Below are 18,135 nucleotides of genomic sequence, written 5' to 3' on the forward strand. Positions count from 1 at the left end.
TCAATGGAACATTTCCTTCACTCAGAAGTAGAGCGGGATTAACAAAGGAGTGTTATCGCGGCTGTTACTGATCCATTTGTCATGACACTGATAGAAAATAAGAGATGATGCGGCTGTGGAAATAGCCAGATTCAGGACAACTCACTATATGTGAGCTATATGTCCACAGGAAGGATATGCACTCATGTGATATGTTACGGGTGAATAATACAGTAGCATATCCTCTGATGCATATATGCTGTACAGAAAAATAAAATAAATATATATATATATATATATATATATATATGTGTGTATGTTTGTGTGTGTATATCTATATATATAATATCACATGTTCCAGCTATATGACAGTAGTTTGCATTCTAGGAACAATTCAGAGGTTGTTTGAAAAGTGCATTTAACAATAATCTGAAACAGATAAAAGATAAGTCAATATGAAAAGGCAAATAAAAAAAAAAAACTATTTCTTTACATTGTACAATTCTTTGGACAATTGCCATTCAAAAAAGCAAGTGCATAGAACAAGTTCTTACACGCATTTGCAAACAAGAATACATTATTGAAATGAATTACTATGACCTGTTTAAATTTTTAGGTGTTACGTTTCCATTTCAGATGTTATTTAAAGTAATAAGATTCGCAGTATGAGAAAAACATTACAGAATGTAAAATATGAGCTTTCACATAATAGTGGTTTCATGTAAATATATGCATAGAGCCTCCTTAGTTGTGTCATAATTTGATTTAAAAAGGATTTGTTATACTTTACACAATGGATTGAACAGGGGAAAGTTAATCTAAAAGAAGTGTTTATATTTTTCATCTACATATTCCCAAACTGCTGGAAAATTATCCAGCATTTATTAGTTGCATCTGCCAATTTAATTTGGCACAGAATTCTACAGTTAAAATGCCCTAAAAGAAAATAAATATTTTCGCAAAGGGAATACAGCATGTCACTTTAATAGTGCTTAGTAGTGTTGACAACAGATCATTAAAGAGTAAATAAACAATATGTTGTTCCAGTAGAATTAAAAGTATGTGTAAGAGAAAAAAATGGCCTCCTTTTCTTTGTGATGGACAGTAAAGCCCAATATGCAAATTTCCCATACTGTAACTGTGTATTTGCATATGGGGTCTGAAATGAAAATCAGAAACCGTGATGCTAATTTGATTCTTGTAGCACATTATGCAGATTCAGTTTAGTTCTCTACAGTCATAGTGGTTCATAGATTTGTCTTTTTGAAGAATTATAAGGGGGAAAAAAGTAGACGATACAAAGACCACCAATGTGGATGTCGTGTGTTAAAGGGGTTGTAGTAATAGTAAGTTTAGAAAATTAACTGTACGAGTGTTATAACCAAAGTATATTAAAGAAAGTGTTAGGGAAACTACATATGAAGAACTATTTTCTGTAGTAATAATGTTACAGTGCTTTTGATGTCGGCTAGCTCCCTGGGAGAGATTACTGTGTTGAATTGCATTGTGCAGCCACTCACTTACCAGTTCCTTCTTATTCTGTTGCAGTTTGCTCTGGTACAGAAAACAAGCTAAGTTCACTGTCAGACCTGGACCAGCAGTACAAAGCTATGCGCAAATACTACGAAAACTGTGAAGTGGTGATGGGTAACCTCGAGATAACCAGCATTGAGCATGGGCGCAATCTCAGCTTCCTAAGAGTAAGTAGCCATTCTCTGGTTTGGCACTTGTGATGTTTTAGGATATTTTTGGCTGATTTCTCAGCATAGAGGCCATTTTTATTATTACTGCACAATGATTTTCATGTGTTAAGGTCAGTAAAAGTGGAGCAGGTACCAGGCACGGGCGTAGGAACCGGGGGGGACGGGGGGGACAGATCCCCCCCAGGAAATCATAAGGGGGGGACCGATAATATAGAAATCCCCCCCAGGGCTGTACGTTAGGCGAGTGCACTCGGGTGCAGCTGTGAGGGTGCTCACAGCTGCCCGATCAGCAGCTGCAGCCTGCAGGACTGGTTAGGGAAATCCGTGATCTCCCCAACCAGTCCTGCAGGCTGCAACTTCATTAAGGTCACACTCACCAGCGTGCTGTCTGTAACTGAGCGCCGGGGCGACGGGATATGACGTTTATATCCAGCCCCGGCGCTCAGCATAAACAGCTGTGCGCAGCCGCACTGCACAGACTGTGAGCGGCAAAAAGGAAAGTTGGAAGAGAAAGCAGAAAGGAGGAAGAGAAAGCAGAAAGGAGGAAGAGCAAGGTAAGAGATGTGGAAAACGAAGGTGGGTGGGTATGATGTGGAAAACGAAGGTAGGTGGGTATGATGTGGAAAACGAAGGTAGGTAGGTAGGTAGGTAGGTGGGTATGATGTGGAAAACGAAGGTGGGTGGGTGGGGGGTCTGATGTGGAAAACGAAGGTGGGGGTCTGATGTGGAGAACAAAGGTTGTGGAGGGGGGTTTGATGTGGAGGGGGGTCTGATGTGGAGAACAAAGGTTGTGGGGGGGGTCTGATGTGGAGAACAAAGGTTGTGGAGGGGGGTCTGATGTGGAGAACAAAGGTTGTGGAGGGGGGTCTGATGTGGAGAACAAAGGTTGTGGAGGGGGGGTCTGATGTGGAGAACAAAGGTTTGGGGGGGGTCTGATGTGGAGAACGAAGGGGGGGGGTCTGATGGTAGATTTGTGTGTGCATATACATATGGTGAGGCATGTGTATGGGTACTTGGGCAGGCATATGTGTTTGTGTATAGGGCAGCTGTGTTTATGTGCATGTATGTGCATACGTGTGTATATGTGTACGTCTGTATGGGCAGTGCATATGTGTACGTCTGTATGGGCAGTGTATATGTGTACGTCTGTATGGGCAGTGTATATGTTTACGTCTGTATGGTCAGTGCATATGTGTACGTCTTTATGGGCAGTGTATATGTGTATGTGTGTATGAGCAGTGTTCCCTCTAAGCTGTGCGCTTGTGCGCGCGCACATAGCTTTTTAAGAGAGCGCACACGTCCAAAAATTGTGCGCACAACAGTTTTTCCCCAAAAAAGAAAAAAAGAATTATTTTTTTAAAACTTTATGTGGCGCGGATATTGTGCGCACAAAATTTTTGCTCTGTGAAAATTATTGCACAAGAGAAATTTTCTGCGCACACCAGCTAAGAAAAATTAGAGGGAACATTGTGTATGAGCAGTGTATATGTGTACGTCTGTATGGGCAGTGTATACGTGTACGTCTGTATGGGCAGTGTATATGTGTACGTCTGTATGGGCAGTGTATATGTGTACGTCTGTATGGGCAGTGTATATGTGTATGTGTGTATGAGCAGTGTATATGTGTATGTGTGTATGGGCAGTGTATACGTGTACGTCTGTATGGGCAGTGTATATGTGTACGTCTGTATGGGCATTGTATACGTGTACGTCTGTATGGGCATTGTATACGTGTGTATATAAGGAGTGTATTTGTCTTATAGCGTATACGTCTGTGTAAGGGCAGTGTATATTTATGGGGAGGCGTGTGTGTGTGTGAGCAGTTTATGTATGTTTGGGCAGGCGTGTATAAGGGTAGTGCATATGTGTGAGTACTGGCAAGTGTGTATCTGCAGGCAATTGCAGCGTATATGTGTGTTTTTGTGGGCAGGCATCCGTAAGAGCAGTGCATATGTGTGTATGAGCAGGCATGTCATACTTAAAGGGAAGATAATGATTCCCTGTAACACATGTTTAACCCATTGTGTGTGTGTGTGTGTGTGTGTGCATGCGTGTGTATGTTATTCAAGTGTTGAAGCGTGTGGATATGTTCCTGTGTGCATGACGTGTTAGGAGTCTTAGATGGTTCCTTCAGTACATCATAGTAGTCTCTGTGGCCGTGTCCAGTGGGGTCCATCTGTGGTTGTAAGATTTTTCTTTTTTTGTGAGTTTCTGTGGGAATTTTCTCCCATTCATCCAGTAGAACGTTTTATGAGCTGAAGGTGATAAACCAAGACATTTTGGACAACACTATGCTTCTAACTTTGTGGGAACAGTTTTGGGGACGGTCCTTTTCTATTCCATCATGACTGTGCCCCAGTGTACAAAACAAGGTCCATAAATGCATGGTTGCAAAAATTCCCCACAGAAACTCTCCAAAATCTTGTGGAAATCGTTCCCAGAAGAGTGGAAGCCGTTATAGCTGCAAAGGGGGACCAACGTCATATTAATCTCTATGTATTTATAATGCAATGTCATAAAACTCCCTGTTGGTGAAATGGTCAGGTATACCCTACCAGTAAAAATGCTATCCCCCCCAGATTTTTAGGGGTTCCTACGCCCATGGTACCAGGGATATTCCATGGTTATTACTCAATTTTTTACATAAGACTTTCTGCTTATGTATAACCCCAAGCGTGCATTTCATTAATGGTGGTTCTCTTGAACAGTAGGTGATACTCCTTATTTAGAATAAAATACTATACTAGTAGCGCAAATGACACCCTAAGATGACGGGTTCATAAACTTGGTGTCTATGTGGTGTGCTTTGCAATGTGTGTCTTTTAAGGAGGAATTCCTGAAATATATAAAGCAATGCATTGGCAAAATTCTATTGGTCAATCATCTGGAACAATTTATTGGTTTTCACGGTGACTGCTCTATGTTTAGAGTTTTGCTCTCAAACGTTACCTTATAAATACGCACCATTATAGTAAAACTGACACCAAGATTGGTTTTATAAATGTTGGCAACCAAGTTTGAGTTACCAGACCATGTGGAATGGGATGGTTTTCATCTTAATGCAAATCTGGAAAAATAATGTACCTGCCCTCTTGGTATTTATTATTCTTTCCAATGTATTAATTTTATTTTATTTATATTTAAAGTAGAGTCAGAGGAAGTTTTCCAATAGGAAAGAAGTCTATGAAATGTAACTTTTCATATACTGTACTTGTGTAGCTAATGTATTAAAGGTAGGTTAATACCTAGCTGAGAGACTACCTCACACAGAACCTCTGTAACTCTTTCTTGCTTTGGTGTCCACCTTTTCTAGAAGATTGAAAAGCTTAGTGTGCCTCACAACACTACATCCCAGTAAAAATCACAGTATTTTCAAATAGTAACTTTTGTAAAGAAAACAATTTGTTCTTGTGCTACATGACCTCCTGGCTTATTCAATGATCACATTCTTCAAGACTTTAGGGAGGAAAGAACCAGCATGCATCTGGTGAAGGACAGGCTTTTTAGCGTTATTATCTTTTCATCAGAGACCGGGTCTGCCTTAAGGCTGTCTAATACCAGAGGGGTATTTTCCATAATAAACACTAAACACTTGCCTTGAGCACCAGGAGATAAGTGTGTGTTGTTGAATTAAAATCGCATCCAGGTCCCTCTCACCTGGTTCTGCACGTACACCAGGTCCTATGTCCTATGATTCCAGGACCGGATTAAGGCATGGGCTGGGCGGGCTGCAGCCCAGGGGCCTCAACCAGCTGGGGGCCTCGCCCCAGCTTTGAAGATGCGATGCTCAAGGGGGCGGGCTCACAGAAGACGTTACGTCGGAGGAGAGCAGGAAAAAAGAAAAGGAAAAAGTAAATATTTCCAAAGAAAATAGTTAGGGGTTAGAGGAAAGTGGACCCATATTCAAGGTGGGGGATTGCCTTGGGACATCATTAAAAATTAAATAATACTTAAGGGTGGGGTGGCTGGGTTTTGGCATTACAAAATCAATATAAACAAGCGGGAACGGTGGCTGGGGGTAATATACATGGCAGTGAGGGGCATCAATGGACAAGAGGGTGGTTGGGCATCATTACATCAATACTAAAGGGAACGCTGGCTGGGGGCAATACACAAGGATATGGGGGGCATCACATTAACAATACTAAAGGGGTGGGGGCATCAATACACAAGGGAGGGATATTGGATGGTAAGCATCACATAAATCAATACTAAGAGGGGTCCAGATGGGGGGCATCACATAAATCAATACACAAGGGTGTGGGGGCATAAATGCACAAGAGGGCGATACACAAGGTTGTGGGGAAACGCAATCAATACAAAAAGGGGAGCCTGGCTGGGGCATTAATACACAAGGGGCAAAAATATAAAAGGGTTAATGACAAAGCAGTGTAGAAAATATATTTTTCATGCTTAATTGTGGCTTGTGGCATGTGTGTTTGGGTGTCGGTGTGGCAGAGCCTGTCCTGGTGTGTGTTTGGGTGTTGGTGTGGCAGAGCCTATCTGGGTATGTGTGTGTGTTTGGGTGTCAGTGTGGCAGAGCCTGTCCTGGTGTGTGTGTATGTTTGGGTGTCTGTGTGGCAGAGCCTGTCCTGGTGTGTGTGTGTTTGGGTATCGGTGTGGCAGAGCCTGTCCTGGTGTAGGGGTTTGGTGTGTTGGTGGGGCAGAGCCTGTCCCGGTGTGTGTGTTTTGGTGACAGTATGGCAGAGCCTGTCCTGGAGTGTGTTTGGATGTCAGTGTAGCAGAGCCTGTCCTGATGTGTGTGTTTGGGTGTCAGTGTGGCAGAAACTGTCTTGGTGTGTGTGTTTAGGTGTCTGTGTGGCAGAGCCCGTCCTGATGTGTGTGTTTGGGTGTCGATGTGGCAGAACCTGTCCTGGCGTGTGTGTGTTTGGGTGTCAGTGTGGCAGAGCCTGTCCTGGTGTGTGTGTGTTTGGATGTAGGTGTGGCAGAGCCAGTCCTGGTGTGTATTTGGCCATCAAAACTTTCTAGTCCCAGAAATCAGTGAGTGGAAAAGTAATGGTATTGTGTTATTTACTCTGCAGATCATATCACAAAGGTAGAGTCTGTGAAACCCAATTTAATTGTAAGGCATGATTTCATTCTGTCCCTCTTAAGGGAGAACCTTTTACATACGCACTGACAGAACTGGAACTTTTTCATCTAAAAGTTTTTGAACTAGCAAATGTTTTGATTCCATTTTGTCTAATCCCTGTAACTAATTTGGGCCTTTTAACATTTTTGGTTTCTGGGATTTTAGTACAAATAATGTGAAAAAATGAATGATTTATAGAGTGGATGGCAAATAGTGTGACTCAGGTATGTATGAGGGCTGCTGCGTGTGGGTAAAAAAGCTCGACCATACGATAAAATATATGGGGCTGGTGTCCAAATGTTTCCTGGGCTGCTTTTCATTCCCAGTCCGGCCCTGCAAATCTGCAATACAAAAGCCGGTATTTATTTGCAGTGGGGTGGGGACTCTGGGAAGCGGGCCAAATATACAAATATATTTCCGGATGCTCTGCGCATATATAAAGACGTAGTATGTATATTAAACTGAACATTTGTCATGGGAATTATGCCCAATCCAACATTACTGGGGGCCTCACAGTACATGTACCCCAATGTCTTAATGTGTTGTATTACACATGTTTATTACACTTCTAAAAGTGCCAGACTTTTATAAGGATCTCCTGTTGAACAAGTGTCCTTGGCCATCTGTCACCCTCTGACATGAGCTGTTTGCTCCTGGATTTTTACCCTTGGAAGAGAGGGAGCAGAGGGAGATATTGTCAATCTCCATGACATGTGAGCTACACTTCACTGGAGCTGATACAGAAGTCATGTCGTCAGTGTGTGTCACCCTATCTCTCTGCTTAATTCTCTTGGTCCAACAGAGGACAGACCTCATCATAAGTCATCAGAGTTCTCACAATCAGGCACACCTGATATCTTCTGAAAGTATCAAATGTAGCAGAACAGCTTTTTCATTGGGATCCCGGTCTAATTAAGAATGAAATTACACTACAAAACTCATTACACATATCATTTAAGCCAAGTCTAAAACGCTTCAGCCTCCCCAGAGGGAAGAGGTAGCAGCTCACGCAGAGCGTTCTAACTTAATAAATCCATTTTTCATTTAAATGCCTCAGCCACTAGAGAGAGTGGTTCTATTCTCTGCCGTTCACCAAATCCCTTAATAATACTGTGCGAAGTGATTTGTGCATTCATTGTGGGAATTTGCAAGCTTACTCTGGCACAGTACGTGTTAATGCTGTTCATAGAATTCATTTTTAGAATGGTTTATATTGGCATCTATCAAGGAAGGGAATTATCAATATATAGGATAATGGTATATCTGGTCATAAACCCAATCAATTAATAGTTTTATTTTTAAAATAGCAACAGTACATTTGTTTTATTAAGCACATTTTTATACATTTAGGTGGTTTTATACTGATGGATTTAATGGTTTATTGAACTAGTTATATATTGAGATATGGTAATTAAAGAGGGCGCCAGTCAAATAAAATGATGTATTACTTGTATTTACGTTTGGATTTGCCAAATAATTCTAGGTTTAGTTCTGGATACTTCATTAACTAGTTGATATGATGGGGCTTTTGTTTTTCATTTGGCAGTCTGGCACTAAATAATAAATATTTAGTTCACTTGTTAAACTCAATAGAGCTGAGCTAGGTGGCAGTCTGTGTGCAGAACCAGTATTGTTTTCTAACTTTTCTAAATTTCTCTCCATTCTTGTAAAGGCCACCTTAACCAACCAACATCGGCAAATAAACAATAGGGCAGACAAATGTCGATCTTTTTCTCCATCCTAAAATACATTTACAGCGTTTATCCCAGAGGTATAATCACAGCTCTGTGTAGTAACCACTTTTCCAATTAATACAAAAAAAATTGTTACAAATCTCAAGGAAAAATTAGTGGCCCAGGGTTACTGCGTCATGTGTTTTTTACTGGCTTAAAATGCTGACACTGGTTGCAGATATGAAAATGCAGCAAATAATTTTTTTTCCTGCTCCCGCAATGGGATTGAGAGGCCTTGGGAATGCGTTGTTAAAAATACAGTTTGCACTTTGCAGCACTAACACACAAATACATCATTGTATGGTAAGAGTGAGATTTCTGGATGTTAGCTCATTCTGTTCTCATTTACCAAAAATGTAACTCAAAAAGGCCCATCAGAAAAGGTAAGGTTCTCTTATTATGAAAATATGAAATGAGTGGTGAGCAAAAAATATAAATGTATAAATAAAAATATAAATAAAAACATGTTTTAAACAAAATAAGTTTGTGAAAATGCTGCTGGTTCACCTTAAAACAAACCCCACTTTGTTTACCTAAAGATCAAAAAAGCAAGAACATGAAAAGATAAAAATAATAAAATAGTGTAATACATCAAAAAAATATATTCAAATTGTAAGAAGAAAGTTTCTCTCTCCTTCGTAATAACAGATGGAACCCCAAGTATAGATCCGGAGTCGGAGGTGGTAAAAGGTTGATAATTTTAATAGAATGTAATATAATGTTAAAATTTGCTGTGTCAGCAGCTTTCAGAAACACGACATCCTTTTTTTCTGGTTTAAGGATTATTATTATTAATTAATTTATAGTATTTGGAGACAAAAAATACAAAAAAGGCAAGAGAAAAAGTAATTTATGAAAAGAAATATGAAGCTTATAATTTCAAAGGATTAATGATTTAAACTCCTCAGAACTGTTTTGGTTGCTACTGGGAAGGAATACATTGTGAAGGAGTACAGAGTGGTGCTGAGAAGTAGACTTGTGCATTCGTCTTCGGGCGAACATGAAAACGAGCACGAAGAGGCCGTTTTTTTGTTCGTTCCGAAGGAACGTAGAACAGAATACAGTGCCGGCAAACCGTAGGCGAAGACGAAGACTCACAATCACGAAGAATCGAAGATTCTTCGTGATCGTCTTCGTTTTTGCCGCGCAACCGCCAAAATTTCAAACAGGAGTGAGCTGATCCTCGTCTGTCCAATCAGCTCACTCTTGTGACGTAACGCTAAGGGTCTCGTCCAATGCCTGTGCTGCTGTTTTTTGAATTCTGAAGGCGCCTTTATAAGACCAGAGCTTGCCTGAGAGATCCATTCATTTTTCGCTGTGACTGCTTTGGCAACACTGCTGTGCTGCATCCGAGCGTTACAGAGAGATTGTTCTGTTCTGTGTGAGACTGGTAAGCCTTAGCCTGCCATTTCTCAAAGTGTACTTCATCCTCACTTCAGTGCTACTTAATTAATATATTTAATAATAATAATTTGATTAATTTAATTTTTTTAAAATTAATTTGTCATCAACTTTAGTGTAAGTGCTGTTGAGTTGACAGTGCACCCAGTGCCTCAGTGGCACTGGGGTGCCCTTGCCCTGGGCTGGCACTAGTGCCTATTGCCTGTCCTGCTTAAATAAATTAAATAGAATTTATAAATTACAATTTAATAGAATCTATAATTTAATAGTTCATTATAATATTATATATATATATATATTTGTCAGTCATATATATATATATACTATAGTATACTAGTGTAGAGTGTACTGTAGACATTCATCTACTAGTGTCTAATTTAAAATCAGTAATATTAATTAATATAATTAATAATTGAATTCATTATAAAATATATATATTTGTCAGTTATAGTTAGTAATAGTATACTAGTGTAGAGTGTACTGTAGACATTCAGAACATCTACTAGTGTCTAATCTAAAATCAGTAATATCAATAATTCTCTAATTCTTTCTTATCTTAATAGTTAATTAAATTAGCTATAAATAAAAGTAATAATATTAATTAATTACTACTAGCGTATAGTTCAGCTAATCTTATTAGTACTGGTGCTGCAGCTCTATAGTTTGTGCTTTGTTTTAGCAACAGTAAGAGACCAAGTCAATTTTTCTTAATTAATCTTTCATTTTATTTCATTTGTTTTGCTCACCTCAGTCCATCAGTGAAGTGAACTTGTTGGGCTAGTGAGTGCAGCCGCATAAGTGCTGTGTTTTTTTTTGATCAGCAAGCAGTGACGTTAACTGTTTTGCAAAGATTTTCTCATTTATTTTACATTTTATTTCAATTTTATTAAAAGTACCCTTAGTGTTTTGCTCACCTCAGTCCATCAGTGAAGTGAACTTGTTGGGCTAGTGAGTGCAGCAAGCAGTGAAGATAACTGTTTTGCTGTGACATTTTATTTTATTTCTAATTCTTTTCAAGAAAAATTGACTGTGACGAGCTGTACTAAGCAAAGCTTCAAGCTACTAGCTGTAGTACTAAAATAATTCTAATCTTCTTTAATCTTAATCTATAATATATTATAAATAATAATATTCTAATTCATAATCTATAATATAAGTAATTCTAATTCTAAATTCTAATTCATAATCTATATTCTTCTATCTATAATACATAATATATAAGTAAATTAGTTCTAATCTATTAATATTATATAACTTAATATTAATTAATAAATCATATACTGAATCTGATTTAACCTCACTTTAGCTTAGTGGGTTTGAGAGCGTCTGCCTAGAGGTAGACTTATAGTAAGGAAATATAGCTTTAGGCTAGCATAGTAGTAGGCTAAGCTCTTAGGCCCGTGTAAATTCAAATTAAAAATAAAATACTGCTAGTTATTAAATAGTTAATCTTGAGTTAATAATTTAAATAACTTTAGGATTTTGGCAGATTGCACACAGCACAGTGCAGTAGTGCATAGTTTTACTTTTTAAGCAGTAGCACTGAAGAGAACTTCCTCTAATTTTTTTGTCTTTAATTCGTTTTTCCTTTTTTTTATTTTTATTTTTTTATTTTTTTTTTATAGTTTTTTAAACACTACACTACACTACACTACACTACACTACACTACACTACACACACAACACAAAATTTGAAATGGATCCTCCTTTTGGGACTAAGGAGGGACAAGCTCCATCTACCACCACCACCACCACCACCAGCACCACCACCAGCACCACCACCAGTTCTAAGATGCAGCCTGTGAGGTTCGTCTTACCAGAAGGAATCCGATGTGCAGGACTGGAACACACTTGCTCAGAAACAGAACACACGCAAGGGGCCTGGTGAGGGTTACAGGGCACTTGGTAGTGTAGCTGTAAGCACGAGTGGTCAGAGGGAAGCCGTTTAGTAGACCAGGGTCGGGATGCCAGAGGTACACGTAGTCGGTATGGATAGCCGGGGTCAGGATGCCAGAGGTACACGTAGTCGATATGGATAGCCGGGGTCAGGATGCCAGAAGTACACGTAGTTGCAGGAAGAGCCAAAGTCAGGAAACCAGAGAAACACAGGAAGCCGTTTAGCAGACCAGGGTCGATACCGGGAGGACAGGAACGAAGCAAATATAACAAGTATATAAATCACGGAGGAGCTCAGGATATACGGACAGGACCAGTATAACTGAGCACTGTGGATACTGTGCTCGAGGTTTAAATAGCCCGGGGGGGCGTTCCCTGACGTCCGGGACGTGATCGCGTCCTGCGTCGCCATAGCGACGCGGCAGAATCCAGCCGGCGGTCCGCTTCATAAATATTCATGAAGCGGCCGCGTGCGCGAGCGGCTGCTTCTAGTGCGAGTGTGCGGTGCCGGCGTTTCTGCCGGGGAAGAGGAGAGGACGGTCCGGAGCAGCTTAAGGTAAGTGCCTTACAGGATCCCCCCGCAAGACGCGACCTCCGGGGGCGAGGATGGCCTGGCTTGAGAGGATGCAATCTATGAAATCTTTGAACACATGAGGGAGCATGAACTTGACTTGCAGGTTCCCAGGTCCTTTCTTCTGGGCTATATCCCTTCCATTGAATAAGGTATTCTAGATGCCCTCGATGGATCCTGGAATCTACCACTCTTTGTACCACGTATTCTTCAACTCCGTCGATGACCACTGGGGCAGGAGGCGGAGGTACTCGGTCAGGAAAAGGGTTGGCCACCCAGGGTTTGATCAGCGACACATGGAAGACCGGATGAATCCGACAGGTAGAGGGAAGTTTCAATTGCACTGTCACTGGGTTGATGATTTTCGTGATGCTGTATGGGCCAATGAACTTAGGTCCCAATTTCTTAGAAGGAATCTGTAAGCGCAAATGACTTGTGGACAGCCAAACCTTGTCGCCGCAGTGGTAAGTAGGGGGACTGGAACGATGGCGATCTGCATATAATTTGTAGGCCTTTCTAGCCTTGATTAAATTTTGCTTCAGGACATGAAATTGTCTGGTTAGCACAGTGACTCGATCCGAAATCCCGGAAATCGTGGGTTCCGTAGGCAGACCAGGGATCATGATAGGGTGGTAAGCATAGTTTGCGAAGATTGGAGACATCTTTATAGATCGCTGTTTTTGATTATTGTAGGTGAACTCTGCGGAAGGGAGGAATTGAAGCCAATCATTCTGAAGGTGCGTGGTGTAACATCTCAAATAATGTTCTAATATCTGATTTAGACGTTCGGTCTGACCGTTGGTTTGCGGATGAAAGGCCGTGGACAGAGTGGGACGAATGTGAAGCTTGCGGCAGAACACCTTCCAGAAACGAGATGTGAATTGTACTCCACGGTCTGAAGTAATTGTTCGTGGTAATCCATGAAGCCGAAACACAGTATCCAGGAACAAGGTGGCTGTAGTGGAAGCGGAGGGAATGCCAATGGTGGGAATAAAGTGTGCCATTTTTGTGAATCTATCGATCACCACCATGATTGTGTCGTGTTTCTTGGAGGGTGGTAGATCGACAATAAAATCCATCGAAATTTCAGACCAGGGAGCCGAAGGAGTGGGTAATGGGCGGAGAAGGCCCATTGGTCTTTTACGTAGGGTCTTGGTACGAGCGCAGGTGGTACATGAACGGACAAACGAGGTCACATCTTTGTCTAGCGAAGGCCACCAGAATTGGCGTCGAACGAGGTCTGTGGTCTTCTTAATGCCCCCATGTCCGGAGAGGAGAGAATCGTGGCATGTGTGTAGAACCTTTAAACGAGCTGGGGTCGGTACAAATATCTTATTACGGTAATATAGTAGATTTCGGGTACGACGAATAGGAGGATTAGTTCTCGGGACTACGGCTCTGCGGGATAAGGAGCGAATAAAGTCCATGAGGGATGGTCGGTGTGTGAGGAAGAGACTGGAAGGAAGAATAGTATCCGGTTGAGTCTCGGGACCACTTGATACTGTAGGTAACCGAGATAGGGCGTCTGCTTTGGTATTGCGGGATCCAGGGCGATATGTAATATGTAGATTAAATCTCGTGAAGAAGAGAGCCCACCGAGCCTGCCTAGGGCATAGACGTCGTGCGGAGCGAAGATACTCCAGGTTCCGGTGGTCGGTATATACCGTTACTGGATGTTGAGTCCCTTCCAGCAGGTGACGCCAGGTGTCCAAGGCTTGTTTGATGGCCAGTAGTTCTCTGTCCCCAACACTATAGTTCATCTCGGCCGGTGTGAGTTTACGCGAGTAATAGGCCACAGGATGCAAATTTTGTTTCTCCCCATGTCTTTGGGACAGGACTGCTCCTACCGCTAGATCCGAAGCATCCACCTCCAAGTGGAACGGTTCCGCCACCATGGGTTGAATAAGGATGGGAGCAGTGGTAAAGTGTTGCTTGAGAGCATCAAACGCATTCTGTGCCTCCGGTGTCCAGGCAAAACGGGAGTATTGACGAGTCAACTTGGTGATGGGTGCAATAACGTGAGAGAAATTCCTGATAAATTTGCGATAGTAGTTCGCAAAACCAATAAAACGTTGGACCCCTTTTTTATCAGAAGGTACTGGCCACTCCACGATAGCTGACACCTTTTTAGGATCCATCTGCAGGTTTCCAGGCGTAATGATGAATCCCAGAAATTCTACCTGAACAGCTTCAAATTGGCACTTCTCCAGCTTAGCGTAAAGGTGGTGTGCACGTAGACGTTCAAGAACCATTTTGACTTGGTTACGATGATCAGACAGATTTGATGAAAATATGAGAATATCATCCAGATATACCACCATAAAGATATCCAGATAGTCTCGAAAGACGTCATTTAGGAAGTGTTGAAAGGTAGCCGGGGCATTACAGAGCCCGAAGGGCATTACCAGATATTCGAAATGTCCATATCGACTTCGGAAGGCGGTCTTCCATTCGTCTCCCTTACGTATGCGGACCAAATTATAAGCCCCTCGGAGATCAATTTTGGAAAAGATCCGCGCAGTTTTGAGTCGATCCAGGAGTTCAGGAATGAGAGGTAATGGATATCTGTTCTTAATGGTGATCTTGTTAAGTTCCCGATAGTCTACACATGGCCGCAGACTCCCATCTTTCTTTTCTACAAAAAAGATTCCTGCGCCTGCTGGAGAAGTGGAAGGTCGGATGAACCCTTTAGCTATATTTTCTTGGATATAGTTCTTAAGGTGCTGTAATTCAGGTTCCGATAATGGAAATATCCTGCCGAATGGAATGGGAGCGCCAGGGAGGAGATCAATGGGACAGTCATAAGTCCTTTGTGGAGGGAGTGTGTCAGCTCCCTTCTTGTCAAAGACATCACTGAACCCTGCATATTGTTTAGGAATACGTGGATCAGGAGAAGGAGATGAACAATCAGGAAGCAATAGAAGCGTAGGACGGTCTGTCAGGCAATGATGGTGGCAAAACAGGGATTGGAAGGAGAGGGTCCCCTTGGACCAATCAATTGTAGGATTATGTAGTCTTAGCCAGGGTAGGCCAAGAATTACTGGAAACATAGGTGACGGAATGAGGTCAAAGTTCAAGTATTCCGTGTGGTTATTCCCCAATAGAGCATGAAGTGGTGATGTTTCGTGTGTAACGGGTCCAGTGGACAGGGGAGACCCGTCGACCACTTGTATGTGTATAGGAGCCGGCTTGATTAAAGTTGGTATATGTAGTTGCTTGGCAAAGTCCTGATCCATGAAGCAACTGCTGGCTCCAGAGTCAACGATAGCAGAAACGGTGGTAGAATTATTGGTCCACTGTAAGAACAAGGAGATGTACAGGTGAGGAGAACCGTCCTTGGGGAAGGAGCTTAGGCAAACTTTATCATGTGTGGACTTACCCTTGGGAGGGCGTCGCGGACAGGTAGATATCAGATGTCCTGGTTCACCACAGTATAGACACAGATTATTCCTCCGGCGACGGGCCTTCTCGGTTTCTGATAGTGGACCACGTGCCAATCCGATCTGCATAGGTTCCTCCGGCGGGGGCATGATTGCTGGAAACTGGAGAGGAGGACCGGTAGGAACCGTAGGAGCAGTATGAACCGTAGGAGGGAAGTGGCGTCTCGGGGTAGGAACGGCTGAGGCTGCGCGTTCCAGGCGTCTTTCCCGAAACCTGCGGTCAAGCTGGATGACCAGATGTATGAGATCTTCTAAGGAATCAGGAATGCCCACACGAGCCAGCTCATCCTTTAATCCCTCAGCCAGGCCCAGACGGAACTGATCTAACAGTGCTGGTTCATTCCACTTGCTTTCCATAGCCAAGCTTCGGAATTCGGTCACATATTCCTCCACTGGTCTCTTCCCTTGACGTAAGGCACGGATGGCAGCATGAGCAGAGGTAGTGCGGAAAGGATCATCAAATAAAGTGTCCATAGCGTGACTGAACTCGGCCCAGGAATTCAGGACTGGATTGTTGGTGCGTAGTAGATGGTGAGCCCAGATCTGTGGTTCCCCTGACAGTAAGGAAATCACGGTTCGTACCTTCACATGATCGGAGGCGTAGGTTCTGGGTTGGAGAGAGAACAGGAGTTGGCAAGACGTCATGAAGGTACGGTAGCTGGCTCTGTCTCCTGAGAAGCGTTCGGGAAGAATAGCCCTGGGCTCAGGAGTAGCAGCAGCAGCAAAGGGCCCCTCCATGGGTGGAAGCGGAGCGGGGGCAGGAGCTGGTTCCCCAGGGCCAGGAGGGTTGGTTTGAAGTTCATGGAGCTGGTGCTGCATGTGCGCATGGCTGGCTTGGAGGTCCTGGAAGGAACGAGTCAGCGCCGTAATCTGTCCTGCGATTGCTGCAAGAGCGTCCGAAATTCCTGCGGATTCCATGTCGGGGCTCAGTTATTCTGTGAGGTTCGTCTTACCAGAAGGAATCCGATGTGCAGGACTGGAACACACTTGCTCAGAAACAGAACACACGCAAGGGGCCTGGTGAGGGTTACAGGGCACTTGGTAGTGTAGCTGTAAGCACGAGTGGTCAGAGGGAAGCCGTTTAGTAGACCAGGGTCGGGATGCCAGAGGTACACGTAGTCGGTATGGATAGCCGGGGTCAGGATGCCAGAGGTACACGTAGTCGATATGGATAGCCGGGGTCAGGATGCCAGAAGTACACGTAGTTGCAGGAAGAGCCAAAGTCAGGAAACCAGAGAAACACAGGAAGCCGTTTAGCAGACCAGGGTCGATACCGGGAGGACAGGAACGAAGCAAATATAACAAGTATATAAATCACGGAGGAGCTCAGGATATACGGACAGGACCAGTATAACTGAGCACTGTGGATACTGTGCTCGAGGTTTAAATAGCCCGGGGGGGCGTTCCCTGACGTCCGGGACGTGATCGCGTCCTGCGTCGCCATAGCGACGCGGCAGAATCCAGCCGGCGGTCCGCTTCATAAATATTCATGAAGCGGCCGCGTGCGCGAGCGGCTGCTTCTAGTGCGAGTGTGCGGTGCCGGCGTTTCTGCCGGGGAAGAGGAGAGGACGGTCCGGAGCAGCTTAAGGTAAGTGCCTTACACAGCCTTTGCGTCAGTCTAGTCGGCCAAGTAGGCCAAGCTCTCGCTTATCATTTGGGGAAGCATTGCTTGAAGGATCATCAAGTAAAGGAAAGGCACCAAAAGCAGGCAGTAGTAGTGCGGCTAGGCCCACAAGCTCTATGGTTTTTTACGGAAAGCCTAAAGCACCAGAAGCACGTTCAAAGTTAAAGGGTAGCACAAGTAGTACCAGCCCAGTGACTAAAAAGAAGTGCCTTTTGCCCCAAGCAGCATCTTCCCCATCCACCAGCAGCATGCAAGGTACCAAGCAGAGCCAAATTAGCAGCAAGACTCAGAGGGGTCCCAAACCAAAGCGATCTCATTCCTTTGTAGGGAAAACCACCACCACCACCACCCCCACCTCTACCGCCTCTACCACCACTAGTGCTGCGCCTACTGTTCCCACTGGTACCGCCACGCCATGTCCTCCTAGTACCTCTAGCAAGCCACCAAGTCCTTACAAAATTTTTGTAAAGACAGTTAGAGAGAGGGCTACACATAGTGGAACTCCACCTAGCGAGGTAGCAGAGGAGCCTGAGACTGAGAGGCCAAGTGCAGAGTCTATTCTTCCTGCTCGCACTACTACTAGTCACGAGTCTCACGACGATATCAGTCTTAGCTCCAGCCTAGCAGGAATTCCATTCGATCTGGCTAATGAAGAGCTAGACTATGAGCCAGAGGAAGTAGAGGAGATGAGTGGTC

General features: G+C 43.2%; 1 protein-coding gene across 2 annotated transcripts in view; it reads left to right on the forward strand.

The window, feature by feature from the left end:
• The window catches only part of ERBB4 (erb-b2 receptor tyrosine kinase 4), a 350,674-nt gene that overhangs the window by 171,228 nt on the left and 161,311 nt on the right, over window positions 1-18,135 (forward strand). For both annotated transcript variants that reach the window (XM_053471691.1, XM_053471692.1), the window contains exon 2: window positions 1,528-1,679. In XM_053471691.1, the coding sequence (XP_053327666.1) occupies window positions 1,528-1,679 (152 nt within the window). The remainder of the gene's footprint in view (window positions 1-1,527; window positions 1,680-18,135) is intronic.

The sequence above is a fragment of the Spea bombifrons genome, chromosome 7 (genome assembly GCF_027358695.1).
Source record: "Spea bombifrons isolate aSpeBom1 chromosome 7, aSpeBom1.2.pri, whole genome shotgun sequence".
NCBI classification, from domain to species: Eukaryota; Metazoa; Chordata; class Amphibia; order Anura; family Pelobatidae; genus Spea; species Spea bombifrons.